General features: G+C 38.9%; 2 protein-coding genes across 5 annotated transcripts in view; one reads left to right on the forward strand and one right to left on the reverse strand.

Moving 5' to 3' along the window:
- Positions 1 to 1247, forward strand: part of LOC112157393 (solute carrier family 43 member 3) — a 13140-nt gene extending 11893 nt beyond the window's left edge. For all 3 annotated transcript variants that reach the window (XM_024290092.2, XM_024290093.2, XM_024290094.2), the window contains 2 exons: positions 758 to 881; positions 967 to 1247. In XM_024290092.2, coding sequence (XP_024145860.1) covers positions 758 to 881; positions 967 to 1113 — 271 coding nt within the window. In that variant the 3' untranslated portion in view covers positions 1114 to 1247. The remainder of the gene's footprint in view (positions 1 to 757; positions 882 to 966) is intronic.
- A 1698-nt stretch (positions 1248 to 2945) lies between these two features.
- Positions 2946 to 17262, reverse strand: LOC112157339. Of its 2 annotated transcripts, none has more exons than XM_024290032.2 (7): positions 16558 to 17262; positions 10136 to 10464; positions 9413 to 9477; positions 9182 to 9339; positions 8600 to 9100; positions 6492 to 7945; positions 2946 to 4974 (listed from the first exon to the last, which is right to left on the reverse strand). In XM_024290032.2, the coding sequence occupies exons 1-7, from the start codon at positions 16799 to 16801 to the stop codon at positions 4339 to 4341; spliced, it is 3387 nt and encodes a 1128-aa protein (XP_024145800.1). In that variant the 5' UTR covers positions 16802 to 17262; the 3' UTR covers positions 2946 to 4338. The 2 variants fall into 2 exon arrangements, with proteins under 2 accessions (XP_024145800.1, XP_024145801.2); XM_024290033.2 differs by lacking the exon at positions 16558 to 17262 and adding an exon at positions 11636 to 11948.
- Positions 17263 to 17882: the final 620 nt, after the last annotated feature.

Consider the following 17882-nt stretch of genomic DNA (forward strand, 5'->3'; position numbering starts at 1 on the left):
CTGTCCATTTAAAAAAGTTTAAATTGTTTGCAAAAATTAACCTTTTTTTCTCATTTACTCAAATGAACTTAAAAAAAATAAACTTTTTAAAGTAATTTCACAAAAATATACTCTTACAAATAAATAATAAGAAAAACACTTTTTTTTATTATTTACATTAATTTTTTGAGACAGTAGAACTCTTGTGCAGACTTTCAGGCCAATTCTGGATTGTTTTCATCAAAACTACTTTTTTTTAGTTTTCTTTTTTAATCTTTCTTCCTATTTTGTTATTAGGATTTCATTTTTGGTGCATTTAGTAAAGCTGATATTTTTTTCATTATTTGCAAACATTTTTTAAAACTTTTAAATAATTTTAATTAGATGTTTCTGTGCTGAAATATTTCTGATAAATAAGCAAATGATCTAAAAAATGGGTTTTATATTTGCTTTTAGAGCCTTTCAAATTCTATTTACCAACATTTACATATGTGGTGATTTTTTTTACAATAATTAATCTAAAGAAACAAAAATTACAAACGTTTTATGTTTATTTTTTAAAGTTATGAACAAAGTCAGTGACTGTAGGCGAGTCTCAGAGTTATCGGTCGATTCTTTGGTCCAGAATCTCGGTATTTTAGTCTTAAGTCAACAAATACTTTGACAAAAGTGTTCAAACATCTAAATTCCCCACAACTATTCAATCCAAACAAGGGATTACAACTGGTTTTGGAAGAAAAAGTCGACCTACAGTGTTTTAGGTGCGTCTCTTCTTCAGTTTTCCAGCCTGTCACTTTGGGAAGCTGTACGGCCTCATGATGGCGCTCTCGGCCGTCTTCTCCTTGCTGCAGTACCCCTGCTTCTCTCTAGTGAAGGGGCCACTGGGAGGAGATCCCTTCTATGTAAGCAAACCATTAAAAAAACACACAGTACCTGATGAAGAAGTCAACCCAGTAAACAGTGTTGTTCTGATCCGGTTTGCTCCAGGTGGACATCGCTCTCACTCTTCTCACTCTGCTGGTTTTCATCCATCCCGCCTACATCTTCATCCACAGCCGGAATAGAGCGCGCAGCCGAAAGAATAACCTTCACGCGGAAGTGACAGCCGACGCAGACCGGCCGAGGACGGGCTGAGCTGAAGAAACAACCAAAATGGTTAAACTTTCAATTCCAGCTGAAGGACATCCTCGAAATCATTCTTTTATAGCTATTTTATAGCTAGAATTATTTTTTATGCCAGATATTTCTTAATAAAAATTTCAGAAACATTTTTTGCAGACATTTTAATTAGTGAAATGTATGAATGTTTTCTCACCCATAATTCAAAAGGAAATAATTCAATTGACAGTTAAATTTGCAATTTGAAAATGGATTTTGCACTTTAATTTTCAATCTGAAAAATTAAAAATAAAAATAATATGGGAGTCTGACAAACTGCATTTCAGATTCAAAAATCTTCCACAAAAAATCATCACAATTTAATTGCTTAAGTATAAAATTTTACTTTTAAAATAATAAGATTGAATGTAACTTTCAAGATATCTAAAATACACAATGCCATTTTTTTAAATTGTAAATTACATTTTTAATTGAGAATTTAATATTAAATTGAAAATAACTTCTACAGAAATGCATTCAGTTACTTGTGAAACCCCAACATGAAAATCCCTTTTGGTGCATTACCACAGATGACCAGTAGGTGGAGTCTCTGGTAAAATTCCTATAAAAATGCATCAAGTTTTGTAAAACTTGTCACACTAATTTAAAAAAAGGAAAAAAAATGACCACAAACAGCTTCCTTTTTTCTTTTTTTAATTAAAAATCATTCTAACAGGACAAAAACGAAGCGTTTTGTGCTTAACGGTAAGAAATAAAGGATAAAGTTACTGTACATCCAGGACTGAGAGCTAATCCGTTCAAGCTGTTTTACTCTCAGTTCCATTACAGATTAGCTCAATTTTTCTGAAACGATTGTGATTTTTGCCAACAGAACAATTCAATTTATTCAGCAAAGAAACAAACAGACCGAGCAGCATTGCATATAACTGGGTTTAACTGAAACCTGCTTCACTTAAAAAACAAAAAAAGCAACAATGACAGGATAATGTGCACCATGCCTTCATTCAGAGATCATATTTTGGATTTTTAGGGCTTTGATAGTTTAGGTAAAAAGCATATTTAAACGGGAAACAAGGTAAGGCACTAAGAGTTACGAGGTAATGAACAGAACTGATCAGTAGTTAAAACGCAGACATCCTTCTGCTAATACTATAGAAAAACACACCAACATTGAATACACGAACAATAACAGTAATACACTTCACATGTTTTCAGTCAGTTAAACTATTACAAGGGGTCTAAACTTTTTCAGGGTGCAACTATTTAAATAGCCAATCACGTGATGGCGTGTGGGGACATAAAATCCTCTGCAGAAATTTAAAGAAAATTGTTAGGATGGAGTACCTTAACGCCTTTGCGGGAGTTTAGCACGCCAACACTATGGAAGTGTTTGTGAATCATAATTCAAAATAAAAGTCAATACTGGAAATGCTTTTTCATTTTCACAGTGTAACTGTATTACTTGTCTCTTAAATGAAATGAAAAGGCAATTCTCAGAATGTCTTTTTCTTTTTCAACACCACACATTCTGTAACTTAATTAAAATGATGAAGTAAATGGTATTTGACAGTTAGTTTTCAAAAAGTTCTTCAGTAAATTTCTACCAAAATTCAATTAGAAATATCAAATTTGAAAATTAAATTGGATTAGCAGAACTGCTTCTTTATTTCGTTAATTTATTTCATTCTGTTACTTAATTAAAATAATTAAAAAATGCCATTTAACATTTCATTTTCAAAAAGTTCTTCAGTAAATTTGTACCAAAAATTCAATTAGAAATATCAAATTTGAAAATTAAATTGGATTAGCAGAACTGCTTTTTCATTTAATTTTATTTATTTGTTTCATTCTGTAACTTAATTAAATAATTAAAAAATGGCATTTAACATTTCATTTTCAAAAAGTTTTCTGGTAAATTTGTAACAAAATTCAATTAGAGAGCCAACGAAGACTGCTTCATTAAAAAATAAGCAAGGGTTCGCCCCTTGGAACTGCAAACTGATTTATAAGATTTAATTGCGAGGTGAGATGTGAAATCAAAAAAAGTTTAATTACAAAGTTTAACTACAGAATTGTAGTATTGATGAAGAAAATAGAAACGCAGTTTGAAGGATTGCTTTTCCATTTTATTTTAGAGACAAGTAATGCAGTTACATTGTGGAAATGAAAAAGCATTTCTGTTAATCCAATTTAATTTTCAAATTTGATATTTCCAATTGAATTTTAGCACAAATTTACCAGAGAACTTTTTGAAAATGAAATGTCAAATGTCATTTTCTTTATCATTTTAATTAAGTTACATAAAGAGCTATGATGATGAATAAAAAGAAAGTCATTCGGAGAATTGCTTTTTCATTTTATTTAACAAGCAAGTACTGTAGTTACATTGTGAAAATGAAAAAGCATTTCCAGTATTGACTTTTTTCTTAAATGATGATTCACAAACACTTCTATAATACTCAGGTGTGCACTTTTACACCTGTTAAATGTGGATCAGGTGTGTAACAGATCATTTGTTGTTGATCCTCATTTTTCAGCGTGAATTTGTTGTGTTTGTGGTGCATTGGGGTGACAGACTTACACCTTACTGGACAGGACTGTTTCCTACCCATTCGAATAGATCAAAAGATGTTGGAAAATGGAGCTTCAAGCAGGTTTAGGGGGCGAGGACTTGGACTGACATCACCTGCGCCGCTTCAGAGGGGAGCTGAAGGAAACAAAGGAGAACCGACTGCTGATCGCTCAAGAAAACTTGGTAAGATGGGAGGCGGCAACCATGCAAGGAGCCGACAAGGAGGCTGCGTGGTGAAACGGAATTCCTGCTAAACAGCAAGTAAAGTTTATGTGTGCATGTGTTCAATGTTGATACGCCCTTCAGTTCCCCTTTTGTGCTCCTACGCTCACTACACCGTTTCCTCCTCCATGACTGGGTTTCATGGAAGAGGGATAGACTTCTTAGCTGGGACTTTTGATTGTTGCTTTTTTAAATACCCTTAACTGGTTCCAACTGTTTTAGATGAGAATTTATTTAAATCTTTACATTTCTTAACCTGTGTGGCCAAGCAGGAAGCTGCCGTCACGTGATTGGATAATCAAATGTTTGCATCGACCAGCAGCAGAGCTGGTGGGTGGAGAAATCAGGAGTGATTGTGATTTGCTGCTTCTTCGCCACCAACACCAGCCGCTGCCCGACCGAACGCGCGGTTTGTGGTCAAAGTCAGTCAAAAAGTTTCACGCTCATCAGCCGCGGTCGCTAGCTGCTGCCGGCCCACCGTCGGTGACCGAAATGCGGTTGTGGTGCAGGAAGAGCATGGTGTCCAAACTTTCTGGCGGAATGTTTGACCTCCTCCTGTTCATGGTTCCGTCCTGCACAAAGTCCTGCGCGGCGTTCCCCGCCACCGCCGGGGCAGCCAGGTAGACGCGGGCCACTGAAGCCAGCAGAGGAAACTGCACCGCCTTGGTCCTCCACCACTGCAGGGGCTCCATCCCCAGAGACGAGCCCTTGTCAGCTCTGAAGACCGATATCTCCATCTCGACAGACTCCTCCACAGAACTGTTCCGGCTCTTGGCGCCGGAGCAGAAAAGGTCTCCGAGCAGGAACTCCATCCCAGAAAGGCCGGGCTGAAAACAGGGGTCTGGATCCTCGCTCTCCTCGGGTTCCCCAGGGTCGCTCTCTTCCCCTACGATCTCTCTGAAGTTGATCGGGGGGCATTCTTTGAGGCGCTTGCTCCTTCGTATGTCATTATCCGACTCCAGTGACTCGGGGGAGGAGCTCCTCTTCACCCGGTCATCCATCTTAATTTGTTTCTTTGAGGAGTTCTCCTTCGTGATCCTCACAGCATCACTTTTCAGCCAGTTGAAAGTGGCGGCCTGCTCCTGAAACATTTGCAGAAAAACTATTTTGAGCGAAAAGCGTTACAAAAAAGGACAGAAATTGAGATGGACCTGGCTGCAGACAACAAGATGGCTGCCAGACATCATCAGCAGGAAGTGGAAATTATACAACTTTAGGCAAACACAGAATTTTTTTTTCTGTTTGAATTTTTGATTCAGAAGTTAAAAAGTCAAAAACTGTTTCCAAAGATGCAAGAAAACATAGAATTCCTCAATTTTTTAACAAGTGCTTGATTAGTCGATTAGTCACGATTACGCCGACTATCAAAAATAGTCGATGACTTATTTAATAGTCGACGCGTGAGCTATTATGTTTGTTTTTATCTCAAAACTTAAACTTTCTAAAGCCAGGTCTGCCAATTTCTATCACACACATGCACAGTAGTGCTAATCCAGGCCAGTAGTGATGTCACAGGAAGTTCTAGGAAGGCCCAGGTATCAGAACAAGTCTTGCTTTAATGCCAGAAATAAATAACAGAAAGAAGCTGGATGATTTGATCAGGTTAAATTAACTATCCTCTAAATTGTCTTTATTTTTAGTTAGCACATAGCTAAAACACTTTAAGTTTAAAGCTAATGATGTTAAGATGTGTGTTTTACATTGATCCGATTATCAAAAGAATCATTTGTGGCAGCCCTAGTTTAAAATGGAAGTTGCAGAGTTCTGTTCTTGGCATAGAAATGCATTTTCATGAATTTTTATCATCAAGTAGGAAAGAATGGTTGGGCATGAAGCTCAAAATTTCAGAAATAAAATGAGCAAACTTCTAGTCAAAGAGGTTCATATCCAATCCAGAACCAGAAGAGTCAACAAAATATGTAGAACCAGAAGTTCCAAACCCAGGAACCTGTTCCACTTTGACCTTGTTTTGCAGGAAGACAAGATCCAAAGTTGAAGAAGAAAAAGACAATCCAGGATTGCCTTGATTAAAATTTTAATTGCATATGCCAAAATACCACCGCGTGGCAACCTAAGTGCAAGTCCAGCGATGTATGTTTACGTCTACTGAGCGTTAGCATTAGCCATCCTATGGGAAATTCCATTAAACTTTAGCATCAAGCTAGCTGACTATGCGCTAAATCGATTTATAGCTTTTATGGATCGATTATTGATCTGTCAATTAATCGGTTTGAATTGATTAACTGATTTTATTAACCCTGCCCTAGTTGCAGTTGTGAGGGGCTCTAAGATAGTGGGAGAGCATAAAAGTAGATGGATGATGGAACTCACAAATTATCTGATGAACTACTGCCACTGCAGAAACTATGTCCTAGAAAACGACAATTTTTTAAATACATTTTGACAAAAAACCAGCATAATCATGAAAAAAAACCCACTAGAAATGCTTTTTACACTAGATCAAAAAGTGATCAGACTTATTAAAGCTTAAAACGGAAAAACCATAATTGTCTAAAGTCGCCAATGAAAATAAAGTTTGTTTTTGAGTAATTCGGCCGGTAATGTCTGCAGCCAGGTCTAAAGAAAATTCCCCGCTCACCTTATCTTCCATGAAGCCCAGCTCACGGAACTGAGGGTCCAGGGAACACGCCACGCTCAAGACCCTGTTCACAGCGGGGCTGCTGTAGCAGCTGGTCAACCTCCTCCTCATCATTCGCTTGACCTCCTTGAGGATGGAGGAGGAGTCTCCTGGTCGGGCCACGAGGTGGCGCGACAGCAGGCCGGTGAGGATGGGCTTGATGAGAGACAGGCGGGGGAAGGTCTCCTTGGCGAGGGTCTGACAGGCGACGTCCAGCGGCTTGAGCACCAAACACAGATCCTCCAACACCTTCCACTCAGAGCGCAGAGACTGCAGCGCTGCAGACGTGTTGGAGCAGTCGGAGCCGGACTCTTTGGGCGAAAACTCGCCTTTAATCTCCTTTAAAATGTCAGAGATGAGGCTTTTGTGTTTGACGAGCGTGCTCAGCAGAGGGTACAGATTCTTCCACGCCGGCTGGCGGTGGGCCCAGGAGGTGAGCCGTGTCTGCTCCTCCTTCGGGAGGCTTTTCAGGAACTTGTGAGCGTGAAAATGCAGGGAGCCTTTGCTCTGGGGGGGTGGCAGGAACAGCTCGCTCAGGTAATCCTGGAACTGCCGGAGAGTTTTGTGAATGACGGGGTGCGCCATCAGCTCCTCGATGCAGCCCTGCACGGAGCTAAAGAAGCACGGCACGAACGGGAAGCCCCCGCTGACCTGCCCCGCCTCCGAGGCGTGCACCTCCTCCGGGGAGGCGGAGTCCTCCCGCTCTAAGAAAGTCGTGGAGTTTGGGTGAGCGCAGTTCCCCGTAGCCTCCGCGGCCTTCTCGCTCGTCGCGGGGTCTATCCCTATCCTGCTTTTCCCCTCCACTCCCAACACGATGAAATTTGACCGGAAGCCCCCCCACTCCGCTGTCATCGCCTTCACCTGCGCCTCCAGAGCTTCCAGGTCGTTTTCTCCGTTCCAAACCAGCTTCTGAGTGGCCAGCACCTGGTTGTGGAAGCTGAAGCTCTCATCGATACAGTGGGCCCACAGGGTGAGGTAGCGCTCAGAGTTTCCCTGCCAGCTGTGCAGCCACACCTCCACGCTCAAAGTAACGAAGGGGAAAGCTTCACCCTGATTGGTGGAGGGCCTCGGGCACTTCCAGGGCTCGCACTCCAGCGGGGCGGTGTGGTCGCTCATCTCGTCTCTCTCGGCGCCGCCGCTCCTCTGCTTCAGCAGCTGCGCCAGGCTCACCCTGCCTCGGATGTGCTGGTCTCTCATGACGCTCTCCAGCAGCCAGGGCTTCGGCAGCTCCCTGTGGGAGGGCAGGAGGGTGAACAGCAGCTGCCTGAAGCCACTGCCCTCCACCACAGACGGCGGCTGGAGGTCCGTGATGAGAAAGTTGATGATGGCGTTAATCACTTGGGGGGACACCGTCGGGGAGGAAGGGCTGACCAGACCGCTGGGGCAGAGCACGGGCAGAGGGCGCTGAGGAAAAGCTTTTAGAGAGAAAAAGAGGCAGAAAATACATGTTCAACACAAGTCTATTGAAGCGTGTCTGAAATATTGTGGACACTTTTAATGTCTCAAAGTTTTGCTACTTTTTAAAAAAAAATTAACAATTCACAATCTTTTGAGGTATTTTAAAAATGTTCATAAATCAAATTAAATAATTTTTTTGGTTTAGGAAAGACTAAACTACTAAATTTTCAACGACAGGCGGAAACCCATTGATGGGCAAATCCACACACTAAAAATCACAAAACTTTCATATAAGTAGTGTATTTTCCGGTGTATAAGTCATAGTATTTTTTAAACATAAATAGGCTCATAAATTTGTTAATTTCCTACAACAACCTGTTTTTGTTAACAACCACTAGAGGGCGCTGTAGGTGTGTATCAGCTACTGACAGTGCCAGAAGAAGAAGTGTCTTCTAAAACAAACATGGAGAAGAACCTGAGGTTGTGTCCAAATTTCCTCCCTAACCCCTAACTACTTAGGTGTTATAAAGGCAAAATTTTAATTTTAAACATTTAAATTTTAAAGGCAATTTGGACACAATGCTCACTACTTTTCTTTCAACAATAAAATAATTAAATGTACGATTTAAAGTGGAAGGAAAAACTCATCTTCAGTGTTTCTCTGCTGTTACCTGCTACCAGGCTGCGCTCCTTCGCCATGTCGCGGACTTTGATGTGATGCTTGCTGGTCAGGTGGTTCTGGAGGTCCAGCGATCCTCCACAGCTCACGTGCTCCATGCACAGCTTGCACACAGCCGTGCTGCGATCCAGAGGTCGACCGGTCGGGTCCGGCTCCAGCCCGAAGAAGTACCACGGGCTGTTCAGGGATGCGTTTGGGTTGCTCAGCAGTTTCTCTGTTCCCGGCAGGAAGTCGTACTTTTCACTCGGGAAAGTGCAGGAGATTAAGGAACTCTGGGAGGCCAGGGAAAAGGAAGAGGTGGACATCATGGCTGGGTCCCCGACTATTTCTGGGTTCGACACGGTTGTCACGTCACTGATGACCGGCATGGGGCTCTGTGATTGGCTGCTGTCTGACCACAGGTTAGTGCTGCTCAGCTCTGGCAGGGTGACCAGCTGAATGTCCTGCAGGAGGCGCAGAGCCACCTCTTTGTCTCCTATTTCACATTTGTCACCTGCACCACAACCAAACACACAAGTGTATCGTCAGAAAACACATCGTTCATTAAATCTGATGAAACTAGATGAGCACTCACCCATCCCCAGACCCAGAAGGGAGGCGTAATCCCTGCCAATCCAAACCCTGAGCTCTGTTCCCTCTGAGATGGGCTGGGAAACCTTGTAGTAGATGTGGCGGTAGAACTGGAAAACCACCAGGTTGTGTTCCTCCTCGCTGCTTGTGTACCTCACATATCTGGAACGCAGATCATCCAGAAGTTCACGTCTGCAGATGAAGAGCTTTCTGTCGTTTAAATGCAGCTTCTCACCTCATCCAGTTTGACTTGTTTTCATCCACAGCATCCACGTAGGAGAATCCAGAGTCATCTCTGACCTGATGAGCACAATTACAACCGATTCAAAAACCCTTAAATACAAATTCTGCTATAGGTTGCAAGTGGTGCATTCACTGGCAAATTGGAAGTTTAATTTACAAAACTAAGAACATACAAAAAAAAAGGAACATTTCTGAGCTGAAATACATAAAATTTGTAACATCTAACTTCTATATCTTATTTAAATAAGTTAAAGAACAAAAACTTGAGTAAATAAATCATCTTATTTCATGATTTAAACAATAAAATTTAATTTTAAAGTGTTCCCCTTAAGGTTTATAGTAAATTAAAAAGCATTATTTAAAAAAAACTGAGATCAGAAAATCAGCAGCTAATTTAAGTTTTTTTTAAATAAATTTTTCCAATGTTGGATCAGTTTGATTAGAAAGATACATGCTGTTTTATCAGCTTAAATACATTCTTTTGAGTTTTTTTATCTGTTGTTTTTATATTGTTTTATGTAATTTATCTATATTTTTTATCTTAACATTTTTAACTGTTGTTTTTATTGTTCTTTGAACTTTTAATGTGCTGCGCCTTGTTTGACTGAGGTCAATTTAAGGTGCTATATAAATCAAATAAACTTAAACTTGTAAAAATCCTCTGTGTAAATTAAAAAATTATATTTATTATTTTTTTTGTCTTCAAACTACTTACAGCCCAAGCGTATTTGAGGTTGCTGGGCATCTGTCCTTTGCACACTTCTCCCACAAACGGGCCGAACATGACGCCCTGCTGGAGCTGACACTTGGCGTACACCTTCATCTCCCCCTGATCCTCTCCAGAAAACCCAGGACTGGACATCCCAGCGGCGCCGTCCCGATACACGCACAAACAGGACGGCAGGGACAGCACGGCCCTGCAGGGTCCGCCGTAGAGCCACGGCTCGCCCGGTGGGATGACAGCGTCAGGGACGTAACTGGAGTTTGAAGGGTTGTGGAGTATCGCAGCGTCTTCTGTGAGCTCATCGGGATTGATGTCCACACCTGAGGAAACATTTTGTGACAGGGAAGTTCATTTATTAACCTATTTGGAATTAAAACAAAGTTAGTTGAGGAACACCTGACCATCAAGCTTTTGTTAGAATGCTGCTAAAATGATCACAGTGTCATCTGATATTAAAAGCTTACCTAAATAATAAAATTGTGCCTCATATCTATTTTGATTACAAATTATTTTTACTTGAAGCTTGAAAAAACATTTGACCTCAGCCGTGACTTAAAAAAATGTGCAGCAGATAAAAATGTTTTACTTCATTAAATGTCATTTTTGATTTATTATAAACAATAGGACATTTATCTATATTGTGAACAGTTGATCTAGTTTTAAAACTTATTTAAAACAGCCTTATACTTCTCTTTAAACATTAATTTGCAGGAATGTTACATTAATTTTCCCACTTTTGAACATTTTAAATTCCTTTGTTTTGTCATTGATATTTCATTTTGTAATCCACTTGTGTTATAAATAAAGTTTTTTTAACATAAATATGAATTGGAAAAGGAATTTCAATTTAGCTGTATTTTCATGGCTTTGTGGTAGTAAATCTGCAGCAAATTTACATATAAAAACAACAACTTATCCTGTATATCTAAATATAACCCACATTTTCGGTTTATTTAATCTTAAAGTAACAGTCTTTTCATTAATCTAATGCCTTTATTAATGTGTTTATCTGAAAATAAATTTATAAATTAACAATACTTAGTCTTATCTTGTATTATATTTGACACCATATTTACAAAAAATATGATTAATCCAGCCAGACTGTTTTGTTTCTTGTCAATAAAGTTTGGTGACTGCGCCGTATCCATTTGCGCATGCGTAGAATAATGTCAATATATTAAAGGGGACTCGCTCCCTTTTCCCTGGAAGAAATCGATTTTCTCTCCGGTGCGTCAATAAAAAATTGACTCTTAAAGGCAAAGCTTAACAAAGGAAACAAAAAAGAAATATATGATTCATTTTAAGGAAACCTAAATCGTCAAATAAGAATATCGAGGGACTATTTTTCCTCGCGCTCACACATTCCTCACTTTAAAAAGGCACGTGTGCAAACTGTTAGGTATCATCGGGCTTGTCCGCAAAAATATCGATCCATGCATAGCAAACCGACATTTTGACAAACAATTGAACTGGATTTGGTGCAAAAATTACCTTGAGCTTCCGCAAAAGCCCTGGAGGTCGCCAAGTTAGTGATTTCAATAAACTCCGCAGGATGGCGACGTCTCAAATGACTTCTTAAATTTGTGGTGTTTCCTTTAGAAACCACGACTTTTCTGCACAAACGGCACACGGCCCTGTCGGTGTTCATGGGTTTCCCCGTCTCGTCGGCTTTTAAGCCAAAATACATCCACACGGTGGACTTTCCTCGCGGTTTGCTGATCAGATCCATGTTTTGTGCGGCTTGCTCCCTGCAGACCCCGGCTGCAGATTCCGCAGAGCTGCAGCGCATAGATCGGACACGGTGGAAAGCTGCGCCACTTCTTTAAATAATTAAAAGTCACCGCTTGAATTTGCAGAGGAGTGTCTGACTGCCTAGTAATTTATTTGGCAAAATAATCTCAAATGTATTCATAAAAACTCCTGAAGTAAAAGGTACATAGAGACGGTGGTGCGCTATCTATCCGTTCTAATTCTATGCTTTTACGTCTTTTCAGGTCGACCGACGACAACAGGGGATGGATTGCTGATCAGTCTCAACACATTTGCACAAACCATGGAAATACATGAAAACACGCACATATACATACATACATATATATATATATATATATATATATATATATATATATATATATATATATAAGAGCTGGGCAATATGACCAAAAAATCTAATCTCCGATTTTTTTTGTTCCAAAATCGATTTTCAATTTTAACCGATTTTTTCCCCCCTCTCTATTTTTACTTTCCTTAACAAAAATGCAAATGACAGAATATTTTTAAAAAACTATTTTATTTTAATATTTCCTTGGGAATTTGTTTGAAGACAAAGTGCAACTAAACACAAGTTGTAAAAATGTTTGTAGAACAATGTAGCAGGTTTTGTGAGCTACCGGTAGCTTATAAGGATCCGATTGTACAGTTACTTCCGGTTTTGGGGTATAGACCGGCAAAGTGTAGAACTGACGCTATTTAACAAAATTTTACATAAATAATAAAAGGCAATCTTACCAAATGCAAAAGAAAATCAAACAATATTTATTTTAAAAATGTTCTACCTATTTGTTTTCATTTTCCCCTCTTAGATTGCTCACAAATCAAAATACAAATGTCAGTAATCCTGCCTACAGAATCCTGCACAGATGTTTCCTTCAATGGTCCAATGGATGATATTAAACAAGTCGTGGAACATTCCTCCCTTAAAACCCACTTGGACAAAGGTACAAAAATAATTCATTGAATGCTGCTTGTTTGATTATGAAGGTAATTACAATTTAATTCTTCTAATTTATGCTAACGCTAGCAATAGCTTTGGGTATGAGAAGTGGAGCTGCAGAAGTTCTTTTCTGACAAGTTAAAAACTGCATAAATTTCCAAACTCACAAAATTATTGTAAACAGAGCAAAAGTGAGACAATTCCAGCATGTCTGACATTAAAGACAAACTTATTACTGTTGCAACGTTTTCTACTGCGGTCAGTGAGCTGTTCACTAAGCTGTGGTTCTAAGGTTGATCCCTTTTACTTTTGCTCATAACTGTGTCTGATCTACAGGAAAATAAAGGTAAAAAAATTATCAAATTGTTGCCAAACTTATGAAATTGACTATTTGCAAGTTATTTTCTAAATACGTACAGCCAGTCTTGGCCCCTTTTATTTTGAAAGCTGAAAATACGTGACTAAAAAGCTGCAGATAAAATATTTGCTGTGCCAAATTACTCCTTAAAATACCCCATAAAACACCAAATACCCCTTAAAACAACAAAATTCAGCCTTGGAAGTAATTGAATGTGGACATGCAGCAATGTGCATCGTATTACGCGTTGCAAACGTGCATGTACATCGGCTTTTGTGCTTGATTTCACTGAATAACATCAGCCAAAATAAAAATCAAAGGTTGATATTTTCAATAGAGCCTTCATCATTGGAGGATATCATAAATTTTGATTTGTGAACGATCTTAGAGTGGAAATCAAATATGATTAGGTAGGACATTAATAGAATAAGTCTTTTCTTTGTCTTTAAAGATTTCTGTTTCCATTGGTATAGGTGCTTTTTTATTATTTATGTAAAATTGTGTTAAACAGCGTTCAGTTGTCATAATTTCCTGTGGAGACATACTTTCACTGAGACATCTGATTGGTCCGTTCATAAACTGAATAACCTGAGATTAAAAAATATATATCATGAAAAAAAAAATAGATTAGCAAGAAGATTGTAAGCAAAATGACAGAGTACTTGTCTATTCCTCAATAGAAATCTATGAGATTTTGGCTTCTTGGAGCCAGAAGGTACTGTCTATTTGGAACACGACACACGTGATTATACAGTCTATTCCCCTAACACCGTGTGAATGAGAGGAGGAATCAAAGAGGAGTTATGTGCAATAGGCTTGTGCTGTATTAAGGTAATACCGTACACTGTCTGTGTCTAAAAATAGACACTGTATCATTTTCAATACCGTCATTACAGATTTATTAAAGAGATTAAGACCAAGTGTGCTGGCGACCAATTCAAAGCGTACTGTGCTTTTGCCCAATAGTAGTTGGGATAGGCTCCAGCAACTCTGTGACCCCAAGTGGGTTCTAAAGGTGGATGGATAGAAGTTCAGAACCCAAAAAGACAATAGGATGCCTCCAGAACTAAACACAAAAGATAAGGACTTCCAGAACCAGTGAAGAACAGAGACTATGCGGTGAACATTTAAAAAACATTATGCTACTTCATCTTGAATATGAATAAGAACAAAAAAAAAAAAACATAATTTATATTTAAAATAGAATAAAAGTAGACCTGTTTGTAGAAAAGACATTTTCTTTGTACTTACCTGCTGGTAGAGCTGCATGTGACAAATTTAAAAGACCCACTTCAGTCATCTTTTGCTCAATTTTAAAAGCATTTCCATTTGTTTGTTTTTTATTATAGTTTTCAGCCAAAATCAACATGTGTGTGTGAACTGCAGCAGTAGTTGTGGCCGAGACTGTTTTCGTGGATAAACCCCGTCCCACTTCCCTTAAAAAACTAACTCTTAAAGAGAGTTCTCCCCTGCTGAGAGCTCTCTGTTTACATGGCTCCCTTGCACCCCCAACCTTTCATTACAACAGGGACCTGGCTGCAGACAAGACGGCCTCTAAAATAATCCACCAGAAGCAGAAATTATACAACTTCCCCCAACACAAACCCAAAAGTGTTCAGAATTGTTAAAAAGCTTTAAAACAGGAAAGACGATAACTGTTACGATCACCAACAGACCCTTTTCACGTGACATCACACACCGCCGGTCATGTGGTCATGTGTAGAGTCGCTTCCGGTGTCGACGGTTAAGAACGGCGAAGCTGACAGCTGAACGCTGTTTAAAGCAATTTTACATACATAATAAAAGGTAACCTTACCAATTGTAACCTAATATTGTACAATATTTATTTTAGAAATGTCCTGCCTGGTTGTATTAGTTTTTCCCTCTTAGATCGTTCACAAATCAAAGTACAAATGTCAGTAATCCAGTCTGCTGAAATAAGCACAGCTGCTTCCCCAAATTCCTAAGGATGATATTAAATGAGTCGTGGATCATTTCTCTCTGACAACCTGACTAAAGTTATACAACGGTTACAAGTATTTCAGTGAATTCTGCTTGTTTGATTATGAAGGTAATTATGATTTTATTAATTTAATCTGCGCTAATGCTAACACTAGCATTAGCTTTGACTATGAGACGTGGAGCTGCAGAAGATCTTTTCTCGCCAGTTAAAAGTTGCCTAAATTTCCAAGCTCACATAATCATTGTAAACGGAGCAAAAGTCATACAATATCAGCGTGTCTGACATTAAAGTCAAACTTATTCCTATTGTAATGTTTTCTACTGCGGTCAGTGAGCTGCTGTTAGCTCAGCCGTGGTTCTAATGTCACTCCTCTTCGCTTTTGCTCATAACTGTATCTGATTCTGCAGGAAAATAAAACCAAAACAGCTAGCATGTAGCTGAAATATTACCTAAACCTCAAAATAGCTTTAAAAAATGGAAAAAAGCCTAAATTAGCCAAAATAGCTAGCATACCGCTGAAATAATAGCTAAACTTTAAATTAGTCTAAAATTTTTTTTGAAAAAATTCCAAATTAACCATAACAGCTAGCATACCGCTGAAATATTAGCTAAACTGCAAATTCGCCTAAAAACAAACAAACAAAAATTCTGAATTAGTAATACAGCTAGCAGGTAGCTGAAATGTTAGCTAAACTCCAAACTAGCCTAAAAAAGCCTTAATAAATTCCAAAATAGTCCAAAAAGCTAGCAGAATACCATTAGAACTTTCAACTTTACTACACTCAGACTACATATACTGTAACATAAAGTAACGACTAATTGACTATTAAATTAGTCGTCGACTATTTTTAATAGACTAATAGTCGTTGACTAGTCGACTAATCGTGGCAGCCCTAATATGATGCATCTTGTTTGTTTCTACCCCTGGAATTTTACTTTATTTTGTCTTATTTTACTTTTTGTTTAATTTTTAATAATGTTTGTATACATGTGCATGGCTATTTTGCACACTTTTTCTGTATTGAAACTGATGTTTATAATATAGTTATGAAAAAAAAGACAAGGAAAACGAAGAGGTTCATGGATCTATTTGTCTTCAAGTGGAAGCGTCAGAATGGAGCGGAGCAGAGAGCTCGTGGCCCCACCCAGCGTATTTTCTACGTCACAAATGTGACCTTCTCCAAATTACATTTTTGATTCACAAGAATTTCAATAAAGACACACTTAGAAATGCAAATCCAAGCTTAAATTGCTTCCTTAAATGCTACAAGAACTCCCTTCGCAGATGACTGAACTCGTCACACTCAACGTGTCTGAGTTAACTTTGAACCGGAATAAAAACTATCAAAATTGTTTGACATGCAGTAGGAAAGAGTTACCAGGAGTTCTGGGAAAAGCTGTGGCAGCTGTGGCGGAAGAAGAGCTCTCCAAAAACTCCGCGCGGTGTCGTCGCGTGAGGTGACTTCTCAAATTGGTGGTGTTCCCTCCTTTGGTGGGCACTATCTTTCGGCACAGCCGGCACACGGCCTCGCTGTTCTTCAGAGGCTGGCCCTTTTCGTCCGCTTTCAAGCCGAAGTACATCCACACGGCGGACTTGCCCTTCGGTTTGCAGATCAGGTCCATGTTTCTTCTCGCTGAGCTGCAAATCGGCCAGCTTCAATTTGGCTCCATGGACGTAGAGCTTCAGCGCATAGATCGGAAATGCAATGGCGAAACCGTTTTAGAAGATAACTAAACTACAAAATAAAAATTTTACACCGCCTAATTACATAATAGATGTATTTATCCAACTAGAAACGAATATTTTTATTTTAATCCCCCACAACAACCCGTTTGGGTCGATGACGTCCACTCTATATGCTACATCTCTATGCTTTTGACGTCTTTTTCCGTCGACCGACAACAATGAATATAAATCCCCCCACTTCCACCGTGTAAAAACAATAACGAATAGCAAATATTAACCGTATAATTTTTGTAACTATCAGTTATTTTAGTCGCGATATTGTATGTACAGATTTGTAAAAGTGCAGTTTCCCCTTGAGCCGTGAAAAAGAAAGTCCCCCCGAACAACAGTTTCTGAGCACACAAACCCCGCCCACACGACGGCACGTGCCAGCGTGGTACTGGAACACATGGGCTGCCAGGTCCTGTTGTCAACAAATCAAAAAATAAGCTTTCAATTATTATTTTTTTTTAATGGCTGAATTAATTTAAAAGCCTATCTAAAAACATGTTGTAAGTAATATTATTGCAATAATATTTACTGTAATTATTTATTTGAAAGCTCCTTACAGAAAACTCAAGTAGACTAGAGTTGAAAGCAAAAACCACTATAAAATACACATTAAAAGCACAATAAAGACAAAGGAAAAAATAGTGAAGCCAGAGTGAAAAGCCAGATTTAAATAAATTAGATTTGAGTTTGGATTTGAAGGTTGGGAGAGGGCCAATATCAGGAGGGAGAGAATTTAGGAGCCAAGCGGCTGAAGTCTCGACTCTCGTAAATGTAGGCGTTTTTATTTATATGGATCTCATTAGCTGAGAGCTATAGCCTTCAGCAAATCCATTAAAATCAGAAATCAAAATATATACAGAACAATCGATTTTCAATACAATTCCAGCATTATGTTTAAAACAGTCAAGTTCTATTTCATTTACAGCGTAAACATTATGTTTTATAAACGTACTAGCCTATTAGAGA

Source organism: Oryzias melastigma, linkage group LG1, assembly GCF_002922805.2.
Source record: "Oryzias melastigma strain HK-1 linkage group LG1, ASM292280v2, whole genome shotgun sequence".
Lineage (NCBI taxonomy): Eukaryota > Metazoa > Chordata > Actinopteri > Beloniformes > Adrianichthyidae > Oryzias > Oryzias melastigma.

Excerpts from the sequence above, each read along its gene's own strand:
- LOC112157339 (XM_024290033.2), bottom strand. The coding sequence starts at position 11,933 with ATGCGCTGCAGCTCTGCGGAATCTGCAGCCGGGGTCTGCAGGGAGCAA. Across the intron at positions 9,478-10,135 it reads ACCTCAAATACGCTTGGGCT|GTCAGAGATGACTCTGGATT; the intron begins GTAAGTAGTTTG and ends TGTGCTCATCAG. Across the intron at positions 7,946-8,599 it reads GGAGCGCAGCCTGGTAGCAG|CTTTTCCTCAGCGCCCTCTG; the intron begins GTAACAGCAGAG and ends TCTCTCTAAAAG.